This window comes from Elephas maximus, chromosome 16, assembly GCF_024166365.1.
Source record: "Elephas maximus indicus isolate mEleMax1 chromosome 16, mEleMax1 primary haplotype, whole genome shotgun sequence".
Taxonomy (NCBI): Eukaryota; Metazoa; Chordata; class Mammalia; order Proboscidea; family Elephantidae; genus Elephas; species Elephas maximus.
In genome coordinates, this window is record NC_064834.1 from 2100807 (window position 1) to 2117190 (window position 16384).

Genomic DNA, 16384 nt, shown 5'->3' on the forward strand with positions numbered 1-16384 from the left:
TCTGTATGTTTGAAGTGCATTTTCATAATGTCACAATGCCTCAAATGAATTATACTGTCCATTACAAACTTGTCATTCCCATCAGCTCTTGGTACGAAGCCAAAGAAAATGACTGGGTTGTGGACACCCTCCATGGCTTCAGGGGCAGTGCTTCCGGCCGTGTAGTCTCAGGACCCTGTCCTGGCCATCAGTGTGGCTATATTCCAAATGCCCTCCCCTCCTGCCACCAATGAGAAGTCCCCCATTAGGGCCCAGCCTGCCAGCCTGTGGTTGTCACAGGCTTGGGCCCCGCAGTCCAACGGGAACAGAAGCCTCTGGGCAGTGCAAACAGGGGAGGGTCAAGGCCCCAACTAGCTGTGTCCATGAGAGAAGTTTGCGTGCAGCACAGTGATCTGAAGATGCATCTTGTTTTCCAGCTGCCTATTCATTCCTACCCTTTCTACGGTTATGGGCACCAGCACCGAGTACTCAGTCTCCGGAGGGATTGGGACAGGTAGGTGCTTCCCAGATGCTGTGGCCCCCTGAGCTGCCCTTTAATAGTGAGTCCTGGGTAGCCTTGGGTTCAGATTTTCCCTTGGCATCTCAGGGGAGCATGAGCCTTCTCTTTGTCCTGAGTATCTGTCGATGAGTTGCCCTGCAGGTGGTGAGCTTGTTCATGCCGTTTTTACGGTAGGGATGGCCTGCCCACTGCGTGTTCTATGTCCCAGCACGCTGCTCTGTAATGTTCACACACTGTGTAGGTGTGACTGGGTTGCTGAGCCTGAGCTGTGACACATTTTGTTGGTTGACATGGGCTGAAATGTGTCTACCCTGCCTTCTTCCCCCTCTTTGAAGAGCAATATGAATTCTGTGCTGATTGCTACCCAGGAGTAGTCCTGAACTTGGCAAGTGGCTCTCAGGGGCTGCCTGTGGCCATGGCGTGCTTTGCACAGTGTTGTGCTCAGCTGAAAACCCACTGGCCATAAGCAGCATAAACACCCACGGCTGCCTGAGGCCAGCATGCCCTGCTACGAGGGCAGGAGGGGTGGTGCTGGAAGCCATTATCTTCATGGCCCATCAGCACATGCAGAAAAAGCCGCTGGTTCTGCCGGCTCCGTCTGCACTGTCAACCCTGTTGGGGGCAGCTGGGCCAGGTCAGTGCCCTCCACCCTTGGGTTGTGTACATGGCCCAGCTTTAGATCAGCTGGCCAGGGAGACAAAAAGTTGATGGGTCCCAGGGGTTGTGGCCCTTTCTCTATTCCCTTTTGCGATGGTTAAGATTGCGTGTTGCCTTAGCTGGGCCATGTCTACAGAACCCAGCCTGAGACGCTTGTCAAGGCAGCTTGTGGTGATAGGTAGAGACAGACTTGGAGTCAGGCATTGAAGGCCCGGGGTAAAGCTCAGGCAGGCATATTGCTTGTTTTCTGTGAACCTCCTTCTGCTACTGTGAATCTCAAAGCTGGCACTCCCCGCTGTGAGGCCAGGATAACCCACTGCTTGAGTTAGGGGAGGCCTGGAGCCAGCACGCAGGAGGCCCATGGTGCAAGCCGAATCAGAGCTGCAGTGAGGGTGAACCTGCTCCTGTACAGGACAGAGCCTAAGGGCGTGTTTGTGTTCTAACCCCAGGTGCTGCCAGACCCTTCCCTCCCCCCGGGGGCCTGACCTTCTCTTGCTGGTTCCTGATCTGCCGGCATGGTGTGGCCCCTGGCAGCCACCCGCTTCGCTTCCTCACACTGGTACGCCACCTTGCCAGGACCGAGCAGCCCTTCATCTGCCTCTCCATCAGCCTCTGCCCTGATGACTTCTCCTTGGTGGTGTCCACGGAAGAGAAGGAGTTCCAGCCCCTTGGTAAGCTTTGGGAATCCAATGACAGTTTCACCCACACTCAGGGGAATAGGCTCAGTTAGACGCTCCTCGCGTACGCGGTTAGAAGCCTGGAGGCCTCCACTCTTCCCAGTCTTTTAAAATTGCTCCCCTGAGTTCTCCACCTGGTGAAATGTTGAAACAAAAATTTGTTGAGTGCCTGTTGTAGTCCAGGAGCTGGGTTATCACTCTAGGCAGACAAGTCCCGGCCTCAGCATGGCTTCGGAGGCTGGGTTTTCCAGAAACTCAGCACTGCCCTGGCAGAGTGTCACGCATGGGACTTGGGCTTCATCCTGCTGGGATGCAGGCTGTGTCGTCTCCAGAGCAAGGTTTGTGAAGAAAACACAACTTAGCCAGACCTGTGGCATTGGTGGCAGTGGTAGAATGCTTGCCTTCCATGTGTGACACCCAGGTTCGAGTCCCAGCCAGTGAACCCCAGGTACAGCCACCACCCACCCATGAGTGGTGGCTTGCATGTAACTTTGATGCTGAATGGGTTTCAGTGGAGCTTCCAGACTGAGATGAACTAGGAAGAAAGGTCTGGTGATCAGCTTCTGAAAGAGCAGCCATTGAAAACCTTATGGAGTTCCACTCTGACATACATGAGGTTACCGTGAGTTGAAATCAACTCAATAGCAACTGGTTTGGTGGCACAAAGTAGAGCTCAATGAAAGACCCCTGTTGTCATCATCGTTGCTTCAGAGAGGAAGGGCTAGGCAGTGGCTACAGAGGTGAAAGCCCCTGCTGGGGCACCTCGGACACCCTTCCCCAGCACCCCTGGCTTGCTGCAGCACCTACTGCATGTGAAGTCCAGCATTCGTACTCTCTTCCAGATGCCATGGAGCCCGAGGATGTTGCTGAGCCTTCAGCGGGACGCCAGCTCCAGATCAGGTGTGGGCAGCTGCTGGCTTGTGGTCAGTGGCATCACCTGGCTGTGGTGGTCACCAAGGAGATGAAAAGAAATTGCACTGTTTCCACCTATCTGGATGGACAGATCATTGGCTCAGCCAAGGTGAGAAGGTTCTCTGAGCTGAGCATCTGCACTTGGCTGAGCTTCCCTGCTGTACCACCCCAGAGTGGTTGGTGGCTAATGCAACCCCACCTCTCTGGCTAGGATATTTGGCTGAGCTCGGGCATTAAAATGGGTGTAGGTCACACAGCCAGGGCAGAAGGCAAAAATTGGGCAAGACCTGTTGTTGTTGTTACGTCCTGTCAAGTTGGTTCTGACTCTGTGTACAACAGAACGAAACACAGCCTGGTCCTGTACCATCCTTGTAATCTCTGTTATGCTTGAGCCCATTGTTGCAGCCACCTTGTCAGTTCATCAAGTTGAGGGTCTTCCTCTTTTTCACTGACCCTCTACTTCACCAAGCATGACGTCCTTCTCCAGGGACTGGTCCCTCCTTATAACATGTCCAAAGTATTTGAGATTAAGCCTTGCCATCCTTGCTTCTAAGGAGCATTCTGGCTATACTTCTTCCAAGACAGATTTGTTTATTCTTTTGGCGCTCCATGGTATAATCAGTGTTCTTTGCTGACACCGTAATTCAAAGGCATCAATTCTTTGGTCTTCTTTATTCATTGTCCGTCTTTTGCCTACAAATACTGTGGCTTGGGCCAGGCACACCTTAGTCCTGTAAGGATAGTTATTAAAAAAAAAAAGAGTAGCCGTGGAGTCAACCCTGACTCGTGGTGACCCAATGTGTGGGGCACTTCTGGGTACATTTGAACTTCTGCCTTTTCGGTTAGCAGCTGAGCGTGCTAACTGTTTGCATCACTCAGGAACCCCATGCAGGATAGTTATAAGAATGTCTTAGTCTCCAGAGGAGTCCTTGGCTATAGCAAGAAAGCTTTCACCCTATGAGGTAATGAGTTAAGAGGTGCTTATTACAGGATATGGGCTTGTTTTAGGGAGGGTTTCAAGAGTTGGAGGTCTTTTTCAAATTGGGTGCTGTCAGAAGGGGAACGCTTTGGTGACCTCCAGGAGGCTGGAGGAATGGAACAGAGCTAGGGTCATCATTGGAGGTCCCTCGTGTTGGCTGGGAAAGGGATGTTTGGTCATTTTTGAGGTCTTTGTCTTTGCTCTGTTCAGGCATAACTGCAGAGTGGGTTTGTATTGGTCTTCCTTTACAGAATATGTTCACAGAGTATGCAAATATTCTGTGAAATTGTTTATGTTCATTTACTTTGAGGGTAAGTGGTGTGTTCTATTGATGTTTGTCCCTCTCTTGCACCTAGCACACCGTGTGCACCTGGCACAGGGCTGGCACACAGTAAGCATGCAGTGAACACTTGATTCTTTGAGTATAAGTTATAGCCACAAGAAGTCATGTGAACTGACTGGAAGTCCAAGGCTGGGTGAATTGGTATATGGGTGAATACCCAACCCCAGGGGTCAGCTAAGCCCATGTCAGGCAGCAGGGAGGTTGGGAGTGGTATGATACAGAGCTCTGGATAGAGATATGCCATGGAGAATGACTAAGCCCCGAGTCTGACAGAGCTGACTGTCCAAGATGATCTCAACAATTTGGGTGAGGACCAGCAAGTAAAATTTAACAGAGATAAACATAAAGGTCAGTACTTACATGGGAGAGATTCAGCTTAGGTTGTGGATGACCCAGCTTAACAGCTGTTCTCAAAATATTACAGCCTTTGTTTATAGTCCCAGGGGAAGGTAAGTTAAACTTGGAAAGGTGGGGAGTATTTCAGCAGTCTGAGTTAAGCAAAATGATTTGAGAACAATTTGAGACTTTATAAGTTTCAAAGTCAGCCTGAATGGTGCAGTAAGTATATACCGCAGGAATTTGGAAAGAAGGGAGGAGCAAGGTGGGCTGGAGCGGTAGGAGAGCAAGGAGTCTGCCTGGGGACAGAGAGAGGAGAGCTTAGATGACTGCATTCTCAGCACGACTTGGTGGCTAAAAATTGGTTTGTTTTTATTTGAAAACCTCATTTAAATGGTAGAGCAAAAAATATTTTTGAAATTTCCTGAGCTTGCTTCTGAAAATATGTATTTATATACATATTCATGTGTGTATTGATTTTATAGTATAAGGACATTTTGAAGTAACTGGAGAAAAGAGAAAGATTGCCCACGTTCCTTCCCCCTTACCATGATTTGTAGTTTCTTTTTCTTTTTTAAAAATATCTGTGGCCTCACTGTAAAGGCAATTTTGTGTCCTGCTTAGTTGATTTGTTGTAAGTTGTTGTCTGGTCCGCTCCATCTCATGGCTACCTTATGTGTAACTGAATGGGAGGCTGCTTGGTCCTGAACCCTCATCACCTCTTTGGGAGGCTGCTTGGTCCTGAACCATCATCACCTCTTTGCTATGTTTGAGTCCATTGCTGTGGCTCTTTTGTCAATGCATCTCATGGAGGGTTTCCTTCATTGTCATTGACCTTCTTCTTTACGAAACGTAATGTTCTTTTCTAATGATTTATCTTTCCTGACGACAGGTTCAAAGTAAGGAAGCCAAAGTCTCGCCATCTTTGCTTCTTCTGGCAGCCCACAGTGTATTCAATATACTTTACCAACACAATTTAAATTCGTCAGTTCTTCTGTCTTCCTTTTTCATTGTCCAGCTTTTTTGTGTGCATACAAAGTGATTGAGAAGACATGGTTTGGTTTAGGTGCTCCTTAGTCATCAAAGTGACATCTTTGCTTTTTAAAACTTTAAAGAGGTATTTTTCAGCAGATTTTCCCAATGCTATACGTTCTTTGATTTCTTGACTGCTGCTCCCGTGGAGACTGATTGTAGATCCAACTAGAATGAAATCCTTGACAACTTAATTGTCATTAGCTCACTTAATATACATCATTTAAAAATTTTTTATCTGCAAGGGCTTTGCTATTATTATTTTAAATTTGTAAAAATCTGTTAACCGTTTTTCTTTTCTTTTATTAACATTCTGATTTGTACTGAGATAATCGTAGATTCACACGCAGGTATAGGAAATGATACGGGGAGACCCTGTGTACCTTCTACCCAGTGCCCACCATCTTGTAAAACTGTAGTACAATTATCGCCACTGGGAATTAACATTGATAAAACCTGCTGATCTTACTCAGCTTTTCTTACTCGTGTGTGTGTGTGTGAACTTTTCTATACAGTTGTATCACATATGTAGGTTTGTGTATCCGCCACCACAGCCAAGATACAGAACATTTCAAATCACCATATAGATCCCTCATTTTGCCATTGTGTAATCACACTACCGCCCATCCACGTCTTCTCTCCTCCATCCCTGCCCCTACTCCTGGCAACTACTGATCTAAAATGTTGTCATTTCAAGAATGTTATAAAAAGGAGTTGCACAGTGTATAACCTTTTGGAACTGTTTTTTTTCCCACTCAGCTTACTCTCTGGAGTTTCATCCAAGTTGCTGCTTGTATTACTAGTTTATTCTTTTTATTGCTGAGAAGTATCCATGGTGAAGGGAGCTCTGGTGGAGCAATGGTTAAGCACTAGGGTGCTAACTGAAAGGTCAGTTGTTTGAACCCACCAAGCACTCTGTGGGAAAAGAGACCTGTTGGTCTACCTGTAAAGATTATAGCCTAGGAGATCCTATGGGGCAGTTCTGCTCTGTTCTGTAGGGTCACTATGGGTCAGAATAGACTCAATGACACACAACAACGGCATTCCATGGTGTGGATGTACCACAATTTGTGTGACCATTCATGCACTGAAGGACATCTAGGCTGTTTCCAGTTTTAGACTATTATAAATAAAGTTTCTATGAATATTTGTGTACGGGTTTTTGTATAAACTTAAGTTTCCATTTCTCTGGGATAATTGCCTAAGAATACAAAAGTTTAGTTTTATAAGAAACTGCCCAACTGTTTTCCAGAATGGCTGTACCATATTAAATTCTCAGCAACAATGGATGAGCGATCCAGTTTCCCTGCTTTTGGTGTTCTCGTTATTTTTTATATTAGCTGTTCTGATAGGTGTGTAGTGATATATTGTGGCTATATATATCCCACTTTCCTAACAGCTAATGATGTTGAACATGTTTTCCTATGCTTATTTGCCATTCACATATTCTGTTTGGTGAAATGCCTCTTCATGTCTTTTGCCCATTTTCTAATTGAATTTTTTTTTTAACTGTTGAGTTTTAAGAGTTCTTTATATATTCTAGACATTAGTCCTTTGCTGAATATATGGCTTTTTTTTTTTAAGTAATTTCTTCTGGTCTGTAGCCTGTTTTATCATCCTCTTTACATAGGCTTTCATAGAGCAAGCATTTTTAGATCTGATGATGTCTAGTTCATCAACTCTTCCTTTTATGGATCGTGATTTGTATCCTGAAGATCCTGAAGATTTTCCCCTATTTTTTCCTAAAAATTTTCTAGTTTTACGTTTGTTTGTGATCAATTATGAGCCAGTTTTGGTATTAGGTGTGAGGTTTAGGTTGAAGTTAATTCGTTTGCCTGTGGATGTCCAGTTGTTCCCATACCATTTGTTGAAAAGGCTATCCTTCCTCCATTGAGTTGCTTCTGCGCCTCTGTCAAAAATCAGTTGAGCATATTTATGTAGGTCTATTTCTAGGTTCTCTATTCAGTTCTATCGATCTGTGTTTCTATCCCTCTACCAATACCACACTTTCTTAGTTACTGTAACTATATAGTAAGCCTTAATACCGTGTAGAGTGTTTCCTTGCACTTCATTCTTCTTTTTCAAACTTATTTTAGCTATTCTGGAGCCCTGGTGGTTCAGTGGTTAAGAGTTGGGCTGCTAACCAAAAGGTCGGCGGTTCAGATTCACCAACCCTCCTTGGAAACTCTATGGGGCAGTTCTACTCTGTCCTATAGGGTTAGCTGTGCATTTCCACATAAACTTTAGAGGTAGCTTGTCTATGTATACAAACATAACTTGCTGAGATTTTAATAGGATTGCAAATAGATCAATTTGGGGACTATTGCCATCTTAACAATATTAAATCTTCCAATCCATGAACACGATATGTCTGTCCATTTATTTAGGTCTTCTTTGATTTCGTTCATCAGTGTTTAGTTTTTTTTTTATTAACTTTTAGTGAGCTTCAAGTGAACGTTTACAAATCAAGTCAGTCTGTCACATATAAGTTAATATACATCTTACTCCTTACTCCCACTTGCTCTCCCCCTAATGAGTCAGCCCTTCCGGTCTCTCCTTTCATGAAAACCTTGGCAGCCTCCAACTCTCTCCATCCTCCCATCCCCCCTCCAGACAGGAGATGCCAACACAGTCTCAAGAGTCCACCTGATATTATTAGCTCACTCTTCATCAGCTTCTCTCTCCCACCCACTGTCCAGTCCCTTTCATGCTGATGAATTGTCTTCGGGGATTGTTCCCGTCCTGTGCCAACAGAAGGTTTGGGGACCATGACCGCCGGGATTCCTCTAGTCACATCCAGACCATTAAGTATGGTCTTTTTATGAGAATTTGGGGTCTGTATCCCACTGCTCTCCTGCTCCCTCAGGGGTTCTCTATTGTGCTCCCTGTCAGGGCAGTCATCGATTGTGGCCGGGCACCAACTAGTTCTTCTGGTCTCAGGATAATGTAGGTCTCTGGTTCATGTGGCCCTCTCTGTCTCTTGGGCTCTTAGTTATCATGTGACCTTGGTGTTCTTCATTCTCCTTTGCTCCAGGTGGGTTGAGACCAGTTGATGCATCTTAGATGGCCTCTAGTTAGCTTTTAAGACCCCAGACGCCACATTTCAAAGTGGGATGCAGAATGTTTTCATAATAGAATTATTTTGCCAATTGACTTAGAAGTCCCCTTAAACCATGGTTCCCAAACCCCCGCCCTTGCTCCGCTGACCTTTGAAGTATTCAGTTTATCCCGGAAGCTTCTTTGCTTTTGGTCCAGTCCAGTCCAGTTGAGCTGAATGTCCATGTAGTGAGTGTTGTCCTTCCCTTCACCTAAAGCAGTTCTTTTCAGCTAATTAGTAAAAAAAATCCTCTCCCTCCCTCCCTCCCTCCCCGCCTCGTAACCACAAAAGTATGTGTTCTTCTCAGTTTATACTATTTCTCAAGATCTTATAATAGTGGTCTTATACAATATTTGTCCTTTTGCCTCTGACTCATTTCGCTCAGCATAATGCCTTCCAGGTTCCTCCATGTTATGAAATGTTTGACAGATTCGTCACTGTTCTTTATTGATGTGTAATATTCCATTGTGTGAATATACCACAATTTATTTACCCATTCATCTGTAGATGGACACCTTGGTTGCTTCCAGCTTTTTGCTATTGTAAACAGAGCTGCAATAAACATGGGTGTGCATGTATCTGTTTGTGTGAAGGCTCTTGTTTCTCTAGGGTCTATTCTGAGGAGTGGGGTTTCTGGGTTGTATGGTAGTTCTATTTCTAACTGTTTAAGATAACGCCAGATAGATTTCCAAAGTGGTTGTACCATTTTACATTCCCACCAGCAGTGTATGAGAGTTCCAATCTCTCCGCAGCCTCTCCAACATTTATTATTTTGTGTTTTTTGGATTAATGCCAGCCTTGTTGGAGTGAGATGGAATCTCATCGTAGTTTTAATCTGCATTTCTCTAATGGCTAATGATCGAGAGCATTTTCTCATGTATCTGTTGGCTGCCTGAATATCTTCTTTAGTGAAGTGTGTGTTCATATCCTTTGCCCACTTCTTGATTGGGTTGTTTGTCTTTTTGTGGTTGAGTTTTGACAGAATCATGTAGATTTTAGAGATCAGGCGCTGGTCGGAGATGTCATAGCTGAAAATTCTTTCCCAGTCTGTAGGTGGTCTTTTTACTCTTTTGGTGAAGTCTTTAGATGAGCATAGGTGTTTGATTTTTAGGAGCTCCCAGTTATCGGGTTTCTCTTCGTCATTTTTGGTAATGTTTTGTATTCTGTTTATGCCTTGTATTAGGGCTCCTAGGGTTGTCCCAATTTTTTCTTCCATGATCTTTATCATTTTAGTCTTTATGTTTAGGTCTTTGATCCACTTGGGAGTTAGTTTTTGTGCATGGTGTGAGGTATGGGTCCTGTTTCATTTTTTTGCAAATGGATATCCAGTTATGCCAGCACCATTTGTTAAAAAGACTATCTTTTCCCCAATTAACTGACACTGGTCCTTTGTCAAATATCAGCTGCTCATACGTGGATGGATTTATATCTGGGTTCTCAATTCTGTTCCATTGGTCTATGTGCCTGTTGTTGTACCAGTACCAGGCTGTTTTGACTATTGTGGCTGTATAATAGGTTCTGAAATCAGGTAGAGTGAGGCCTCCCACTTTCTTCTTCTTTTTCAGTAATGCTTTGCTTATCCGGGGCTTCTTTCCCTTCCATATGAAATTGGTGATTTGTTTCTCTATCACCTTAAAAAATGACATTGGAATTTGGATCGGAAGTGCATTGTATGTATAGATGGCTTTTGGTAGAATAGACATTTTTACTATGTTAAGTCTTCCTAGCCATGAGCAAGGTATGTTTTTCCACTTAAGTATGTCCTTTTGAATTTCTTGTAGTAGAGCTTTGTAGTTTTCTTTGTATAGGTCTTTTACATCCTTGGTAAGATTTATTCCTAAGTATTCTATCTTCTTGGGGGCTACTGTGAATGGTATTGATTTGGTTATTTCCTCTTCGATGTTCTTTTTGTTGATGTAGAGGAATCCAAGTGATTTTTGTATGTTTATTTTATAACCTGAGACTCTTCCAAACTCTTCTATTAGTTTCAATAGTTTTCTGGAGGATTCCTTGGGTTTTCTGTGTATAAGATCATGTCATCTGCAAATAGAGATAATTTTACTTCTTCCTTGCCAATGCGGATGCCTTTTATTTCTTTGTCTAGCCTAAATGCCCTGGCTAGGACTCCTAGCACGATGTTGAATAAGAGCAGTGATAAAGGGCATCCTTGTCTGGTTCCCGTTCTCAAGGGAAATGCTTTCAGGTTCTCTCCATTTAGAGCGATGTTGGCTGTTGGCTTTGCATAGATGCCCTTTATTATGTTGAGGAATTTTCCTTCAATTCCTATTTTGGTGAGAGTTTTTATCATAAATGGGTGTTGGACTTTGTCAAATGCCTTTTCTGCATCAATTGATAAGATCATGTGGTTTTTGTCTTTTGTTTTATTTATGTGGTGGATTACATTAATGGTTTTTCTGATATTAAACCAGCCTTGCATACCTGGTATAAATCCCACTTGATCGTGGTGAATTATTTTTTTGATATGTTGTTGAATTCTATTGGCTACAATTTTGTTGAGGATTTTTACATCTATGTTCATGAGGGATATAGGTCTGTAATTTTCTTTTTTTGTAATGTCTTTACCTGGTTTTGGTATCAGGGAGATGGTGGCTTCATAGAATGAGTTGGGTAGTATTCCATCATTTTCTATGCTTTGAAATACCTTTAGTAGTAGTGGTGTTAATTCTTCTGTGAAAGTTTGGTAGAACTCTGCAGTGAAGCCGTCCGGACTAGGGTTTTTTTTTTGTTGGGAGTTTTTTGATTACCGTTTCAATCTCTTTTTTTGTTATGGGTCTATTTAGTTGTTCTACTTCTGAATGTGTTAGTTTAGGTAGGTAGTGTTTTTCCAGGAATTCATCCATTTCTTCTAGGTTTGCAAATTTGTTAGAGTACCATTTTTCACAATAATCTGATATGATTCTTTTAATTTCAGTTGGGTCTGTTGTGATGTGGTCCTTTTCGTTTCTTATTCGGGTTATTTGTTTCCTTTCCTGTATTTCTTTAGTCAGTCTAGCCAACGGTTTATCAATTTTGTTAATTTTTTCAAAGAACCAGCTTTTGGCTTTGTTAATTCTTTCAATTGTTTTTCTGTTCTCTAATTCATTTAGTTCAGCTCTAATTTTTAGTATTTGTTTTCTTCTGGTGCCTGATGGATTCTTTTGTTGCTCAGTTTCTATTTGTTCAAGTTGTAGGGAGAGTTCTCTGATTTTGGCTCTTTCTTCTTTTTGTATGTGTGCATTTATCGATATAAATTGGCCTCTGAGCACTGCTTTAGCTGTGTCCCAGAGGTTTTGATAGGAAGTATTTTCATTCTCGTTGCATTCTATGAATTTCCTTATTCCCTCCTTGATGTCTTCTATAACCCAGTCTTTTTTCAGGAGGGTATTGTTCAGTTTCCAAGTATTTGATTTCTTTTCCCTAGTTTTTCTGTTATTGATTTCTAGTTTTATTGCCTTGTGGTCTGAGAAGATGCTTTGTAATATTTTGATGTTTTGGATTCTGCAAAGATTTGTTTTATGACCTAATATGTGGTCTATTCTAGAGAATGTTCCATGTGTGCTAGAAAAAAAAGTATACTTTGCAGCAGTTGGGTGGAGAGTTCTGTATAAGTCGATGAGGTCAAGTTGGTTGATTGTTGTAATTAGGTCTTCCATGTCTCTATTGAGCTTCTTACTGGATGTCCTGTCCTTCTCCGAAAGTGGTGTGTTGAAGTCTCCTACTATAATTGTGGAGGTGTCTATCTCACTTTTCAGTTCTGTTAAAATTTGATTTATGTATCTTGCAGCCCTGTCATTGGGTGCATAAATATTTAATATGGTTATGTTTTCCTGATCAATTGTTCCTTTTATCATTATGTAGTGTCCTTCTTTATCCTTTGTGGTGGATTTAAGTCTAAAGTCTATTTTGTCAGAAATTAATATTGCTACTCCTCTTCTTTTTTGCTTATTGTTTGCTTGATATATTTTTTTCCATCCTTTGAGTTTTAGTTTGTTTGTGTCTCTAAGTCTAAGGTGTGTCTCTTGTAGGCAGCATATAGATGGATCATGTTTCTTTATCCAGTCTGAGACTCTCTGTCTCTTTATTGGTGCATTTAGTCCATTTACATTCAGCGTAAGTATAGATAAATAAGTGTTTAGTGTTGTCATTTTGATGCCTTTTCATGTGTGTTGTTGATAATTTCATTTTTCCACTTAGTTTTTTGTGCTGAGACGTTTTTCTTAGTAAATTGTGAGATCCTCATTTTCGTAGTGTTTGACTTCATGTTTGTTGAGTCGTTACGTTTTTCTTGGCTTTTATCTTGAGTTATGGAGTTGTTATACCTCTTTGTGGTTACCTTATTATTTACCCCTATTTTTCTAAGTAAAACCCTAACTTGTATTGTTCTATATCGCCTTGTATCAATCTCCATATGGCAGTTCTATGCCTCCTGTATTTAGTCCCTCTTTTTGATTGTTGTGATCTTTTACCTATTGACTTCAATGATTCCCTGTTATGAGCATTTTTTTTTAATTAATCTTAATTGTTTTTTGTGATTTCCCTATTTGAGTTGATATCAGGACGTTCTGTTTTGTGACCTTGTGTTGTGCTGATATCTGATATTATTGGTTCTCTGACCAAACAATATCCTTTAGTATTTCTTGTAGCTTTGGTTTGGTTTTTGCAAATTCTCTAAACTTGTGTTTATCTGTAAATATCTTAATTTCACCTTCATATTTCAGAGAGAGTTTTGCTGGATATATGATCCTTGGCTGGCAGTTTTTCTCCTTCAGTGCTCTGTATGTGCCGTCCCATTCCCTTCTTGCCTGCATGGTTTCTGCTGAGTAGTCTGAACTTATTCTTATTGATTCTCCCTTGAAGGAAACCTTTCTTTTCTCCCTGGCTGCTTTTAAAATTTTCTCTTTATCTTTGGTTTTGGCAAATTTGATGATAATGTCTTGGTGTTTTTCTTTTTGGATCAATCTTAAATGGGGTTCGATGAGCATCTTGGATAGATATCCTTTCGTCTTTCATGATGTCAGGGAAGTTTTCTGTCAGGAGATCTTCAACTATTTTCTCTGTGTTTTCTGTCCTCCCTCCCTGTTCTGGGACTCCAATCACACGGAAGTTATCCTTCTTGATAGAGACCCACATGATTCTTAGGGTTTCTTCATTTTTTAAATTCTTTTATCTGATTTTTTTTCAGCTATGTTGGTGTTAATTCCCTGCTCCTCCAGATGTCCCAGTCTGCATTCTAATTGCTCTAGTCTGCTGCTCTGACTTCCTATTGTGTTGTCTAATTCTGTAATTTTATTTTTAATCTTTTGGATTTCTACATGCTGTCTCTCTATGGATTCTTGCAACTTATTAATTTTTCCACTATGTTCTTGAATAATCCTTTTGAGTTCTTCAACTGTTTTATCAGTGTGTTCCTTGGCTTTTTCTGCAGTTTGCCTTATTTCGTTTCTGATGTCTTGAAGCATTCTGTAAATTAGTTTTTTATCTTCTGTATCTGATAATTCCAGAATTGTATCTTCATTTGGGAAAGATTTTGATTCTTTTGTTTTGGGGGGTTGTAGAAGCTGTCATGGTCTGCTTCTTTATGTGGTTTGATATGGACTGCTGTCTCCGAGTCATCACTGGGAAACTAGTTTTTCCAGAAAATCCACTAAAAAAAAAATGCAGTCAGATTCCTATCAGAACTGCCTTTGGAGTATAACCGCCATCTTGTTCCCTGTAAGGATGAAAGTCTGAGATTTGGATCATATATGCTTGGCTGTAGCTGGTTCTGTGTTTTTAGTCCAATTAGGGGTGGATTTTTGGTCCCTGGCTTTTTTGTGTTTCCTTCTCTCGGGCCGGAAGAGTGGGTTAGGAAAAGACCAAAAGAAAATAAAAAGGGGGGGGGGTGGGGAAGCAAAGCCGCCGCGGAGCCGGAGCCGTTCTCCCTCTGGCTCAGGAAATTCCAATGTTAGTGAAGCCGCCTGGGGAGGGTGGGGGAGGGATCAGAGAGATAGGAGAGTAGCACCTCAGAATATAGGCAGAGTTGCTTGTCTTGCTTGGAATGACTATTTTATCTGAGATTCCCGAGGGGCGTGTCGCCTATGTGTGCTGGCTGTGTGGAGATTGCCTCCGGGGATCTGGCCCACTGAAGCCGCAGTCAGATCCTCTGCTGCCAGTCCCACACCCAGCGTCAAGGATCCCCTGCTGGGACAGTGCACTCCCGATTCCAAAATCAGTCGCTGCCTCCCGGGGACTTCTCGTCCCGCCCGCCGCGTCGTGGAGCCACTCCCGCGGACTGGCTGGGCCCCCTCCCGGGGTTAGTTCAGGGGAGTGGAGCAGCTCTCCATGCTTGCGCCTTGACAGCGCCCAGTCAAAAGCCCAGCGGCAAGATTCCCCAGCTGGGACGCTGCTCTCCCAGCTCCAAGACAAGTCACTGCCTCCCGGGGACTTCTCCCACCAGCCGCGTTGCCACGCCGCCCGTGTGAACCGGCTGGGCCCCCTCCCGGGGTGAGTTCAGGGGGGTAGGGCTGCGCCCCTTGTTTGCGCCGTCAGATCCCCTGGGCCCTGCCCTAAATCGGGCGCCAAAGGTTACCTCACTGGGACACTGGCTCCAGGCTCTGAAAACAATCTCTGCTTCCCTGTATTTGTTCGTTTTCCGTCTCTAAATCTGTGTTTGTTGTTCAGGGTTCGTAGATTGTTATGTATGTGATCGATTCACTTGTTTTTCCGAGTCTTTTTTGCAAGAGGGATCCGAGGTAGCGTCTACCTGGTCCCCCATCTTGGCCCTGCCTCCTCATCAGTGTTTTATAATTTGCAGTATATAGGCCCTCGAGATGTTTTATTAAGTATGTTATTTTCTTTGGATCTATTATAAATAGTATTATTTTCAATTTTAGTTTTTGTGTGTTCATTGTTAGAATATGGAAATTCAATTGATTTTTTTATATTTTTCTTGTATCCTGAGACCTTGTTGAACTCATTTATTAGTTCTACGGTTTGTGTTTTTTTTTTGTTAGATTCCTTGTGAATTTCTATGTAGACCATTGTGTCCTCTGCAAGCAGAAGCAGTTTTATTTCTTCCTTTGCAATCTGCATGTCTGTAATTATTTTTAATAAAGCAAATTTTATTAACGTGGCAATATTAGACATTTAGGTTCTCAGTGGGATGACTGGGGCAAAAAACATGAATATTTTCATGCCTCTTAATATTCCTTATCAAATTTGTTTCCAAAATCGCAGTACCAGTTTTTCACTCCTACCTCAATTTTGTAAGCTCTTTTGCTGCATACTTTCCAGTTTTGAGAGTTATTTGCTTGTTTAGTTATTTATTCACTTATTTATTTTTTTAGACAAAATCAGTTTTTACTTGGAGAGGATAAAGCACCTCGTGTTATATCAGTCTCTATTTATGTGATTAATACTGAGGTTTAACATGGCCCATCCTTTTTATTTTAACAGATGTTGTACATTCAGGCCCTACCAGGACCTTTCCTTTCAATGGATCCATCTTCATTTGTGGATGTGTATGGATATATTGCTACCCCTAGAGTTTGGAAGCAAAAATCGTCATTGATTTGGCGTCTTGGCCCTGCATACCTTTTTGAAGAAGCTATCTCAGTAGAAACTCTGGAAGTTATTAACAAACTTGGCCCAAGATACTGTGGCAGTTTCCAAGCTGTCTATGCCCAAGGTATGGAGTGCTCTGATTTACAATGTTCTTGCAGATGTTATTTTTTAAATGGACATCCAGTTATTTGTAGTATATTTATAACAAATAAACTCAGCAAAGGTCAGTCATTAGGGAAGGCTTCTGTAATTGGGTCATTATATATTTACAACCCAACACAAAAAGTCACAGAAAAGGAAATGACAATAT

The 16384-nt window shown here is 42.5% G+C and overlaps 1 protein-coding gene across 12 annotated transcripts in view; it reads left to right on the forward strand.

The window, feature by feature from the left end:
• WDFY4 (WDFY family member 4) overlaps positions 1-16384 on the forward strand; it is a 410290-nt gene that overhangs the window by 132973 nt on the left and 260933 nt on the right. For all 12 annotated transcript variants that reach the window (XM_049854909.1, XM_049854915.1, XM_049854916.1 and 9 more), the window contains 4 exons: positions 417-493; positions 1606-1827; positions 2676-2854; positions 15967-16198. In XM_049854909.1, the coding sequence (XP_049710866.1) occupies positions 417-493; positions 1606-1827; positions 2676-2854; positions 15967-16198 (710 nt within the window). The remainder of the gene's footprint in view (positions 1-416; positions 494-1605; positions 1828-2675; positions 2855-15966; positions 16199-16384) is intronic.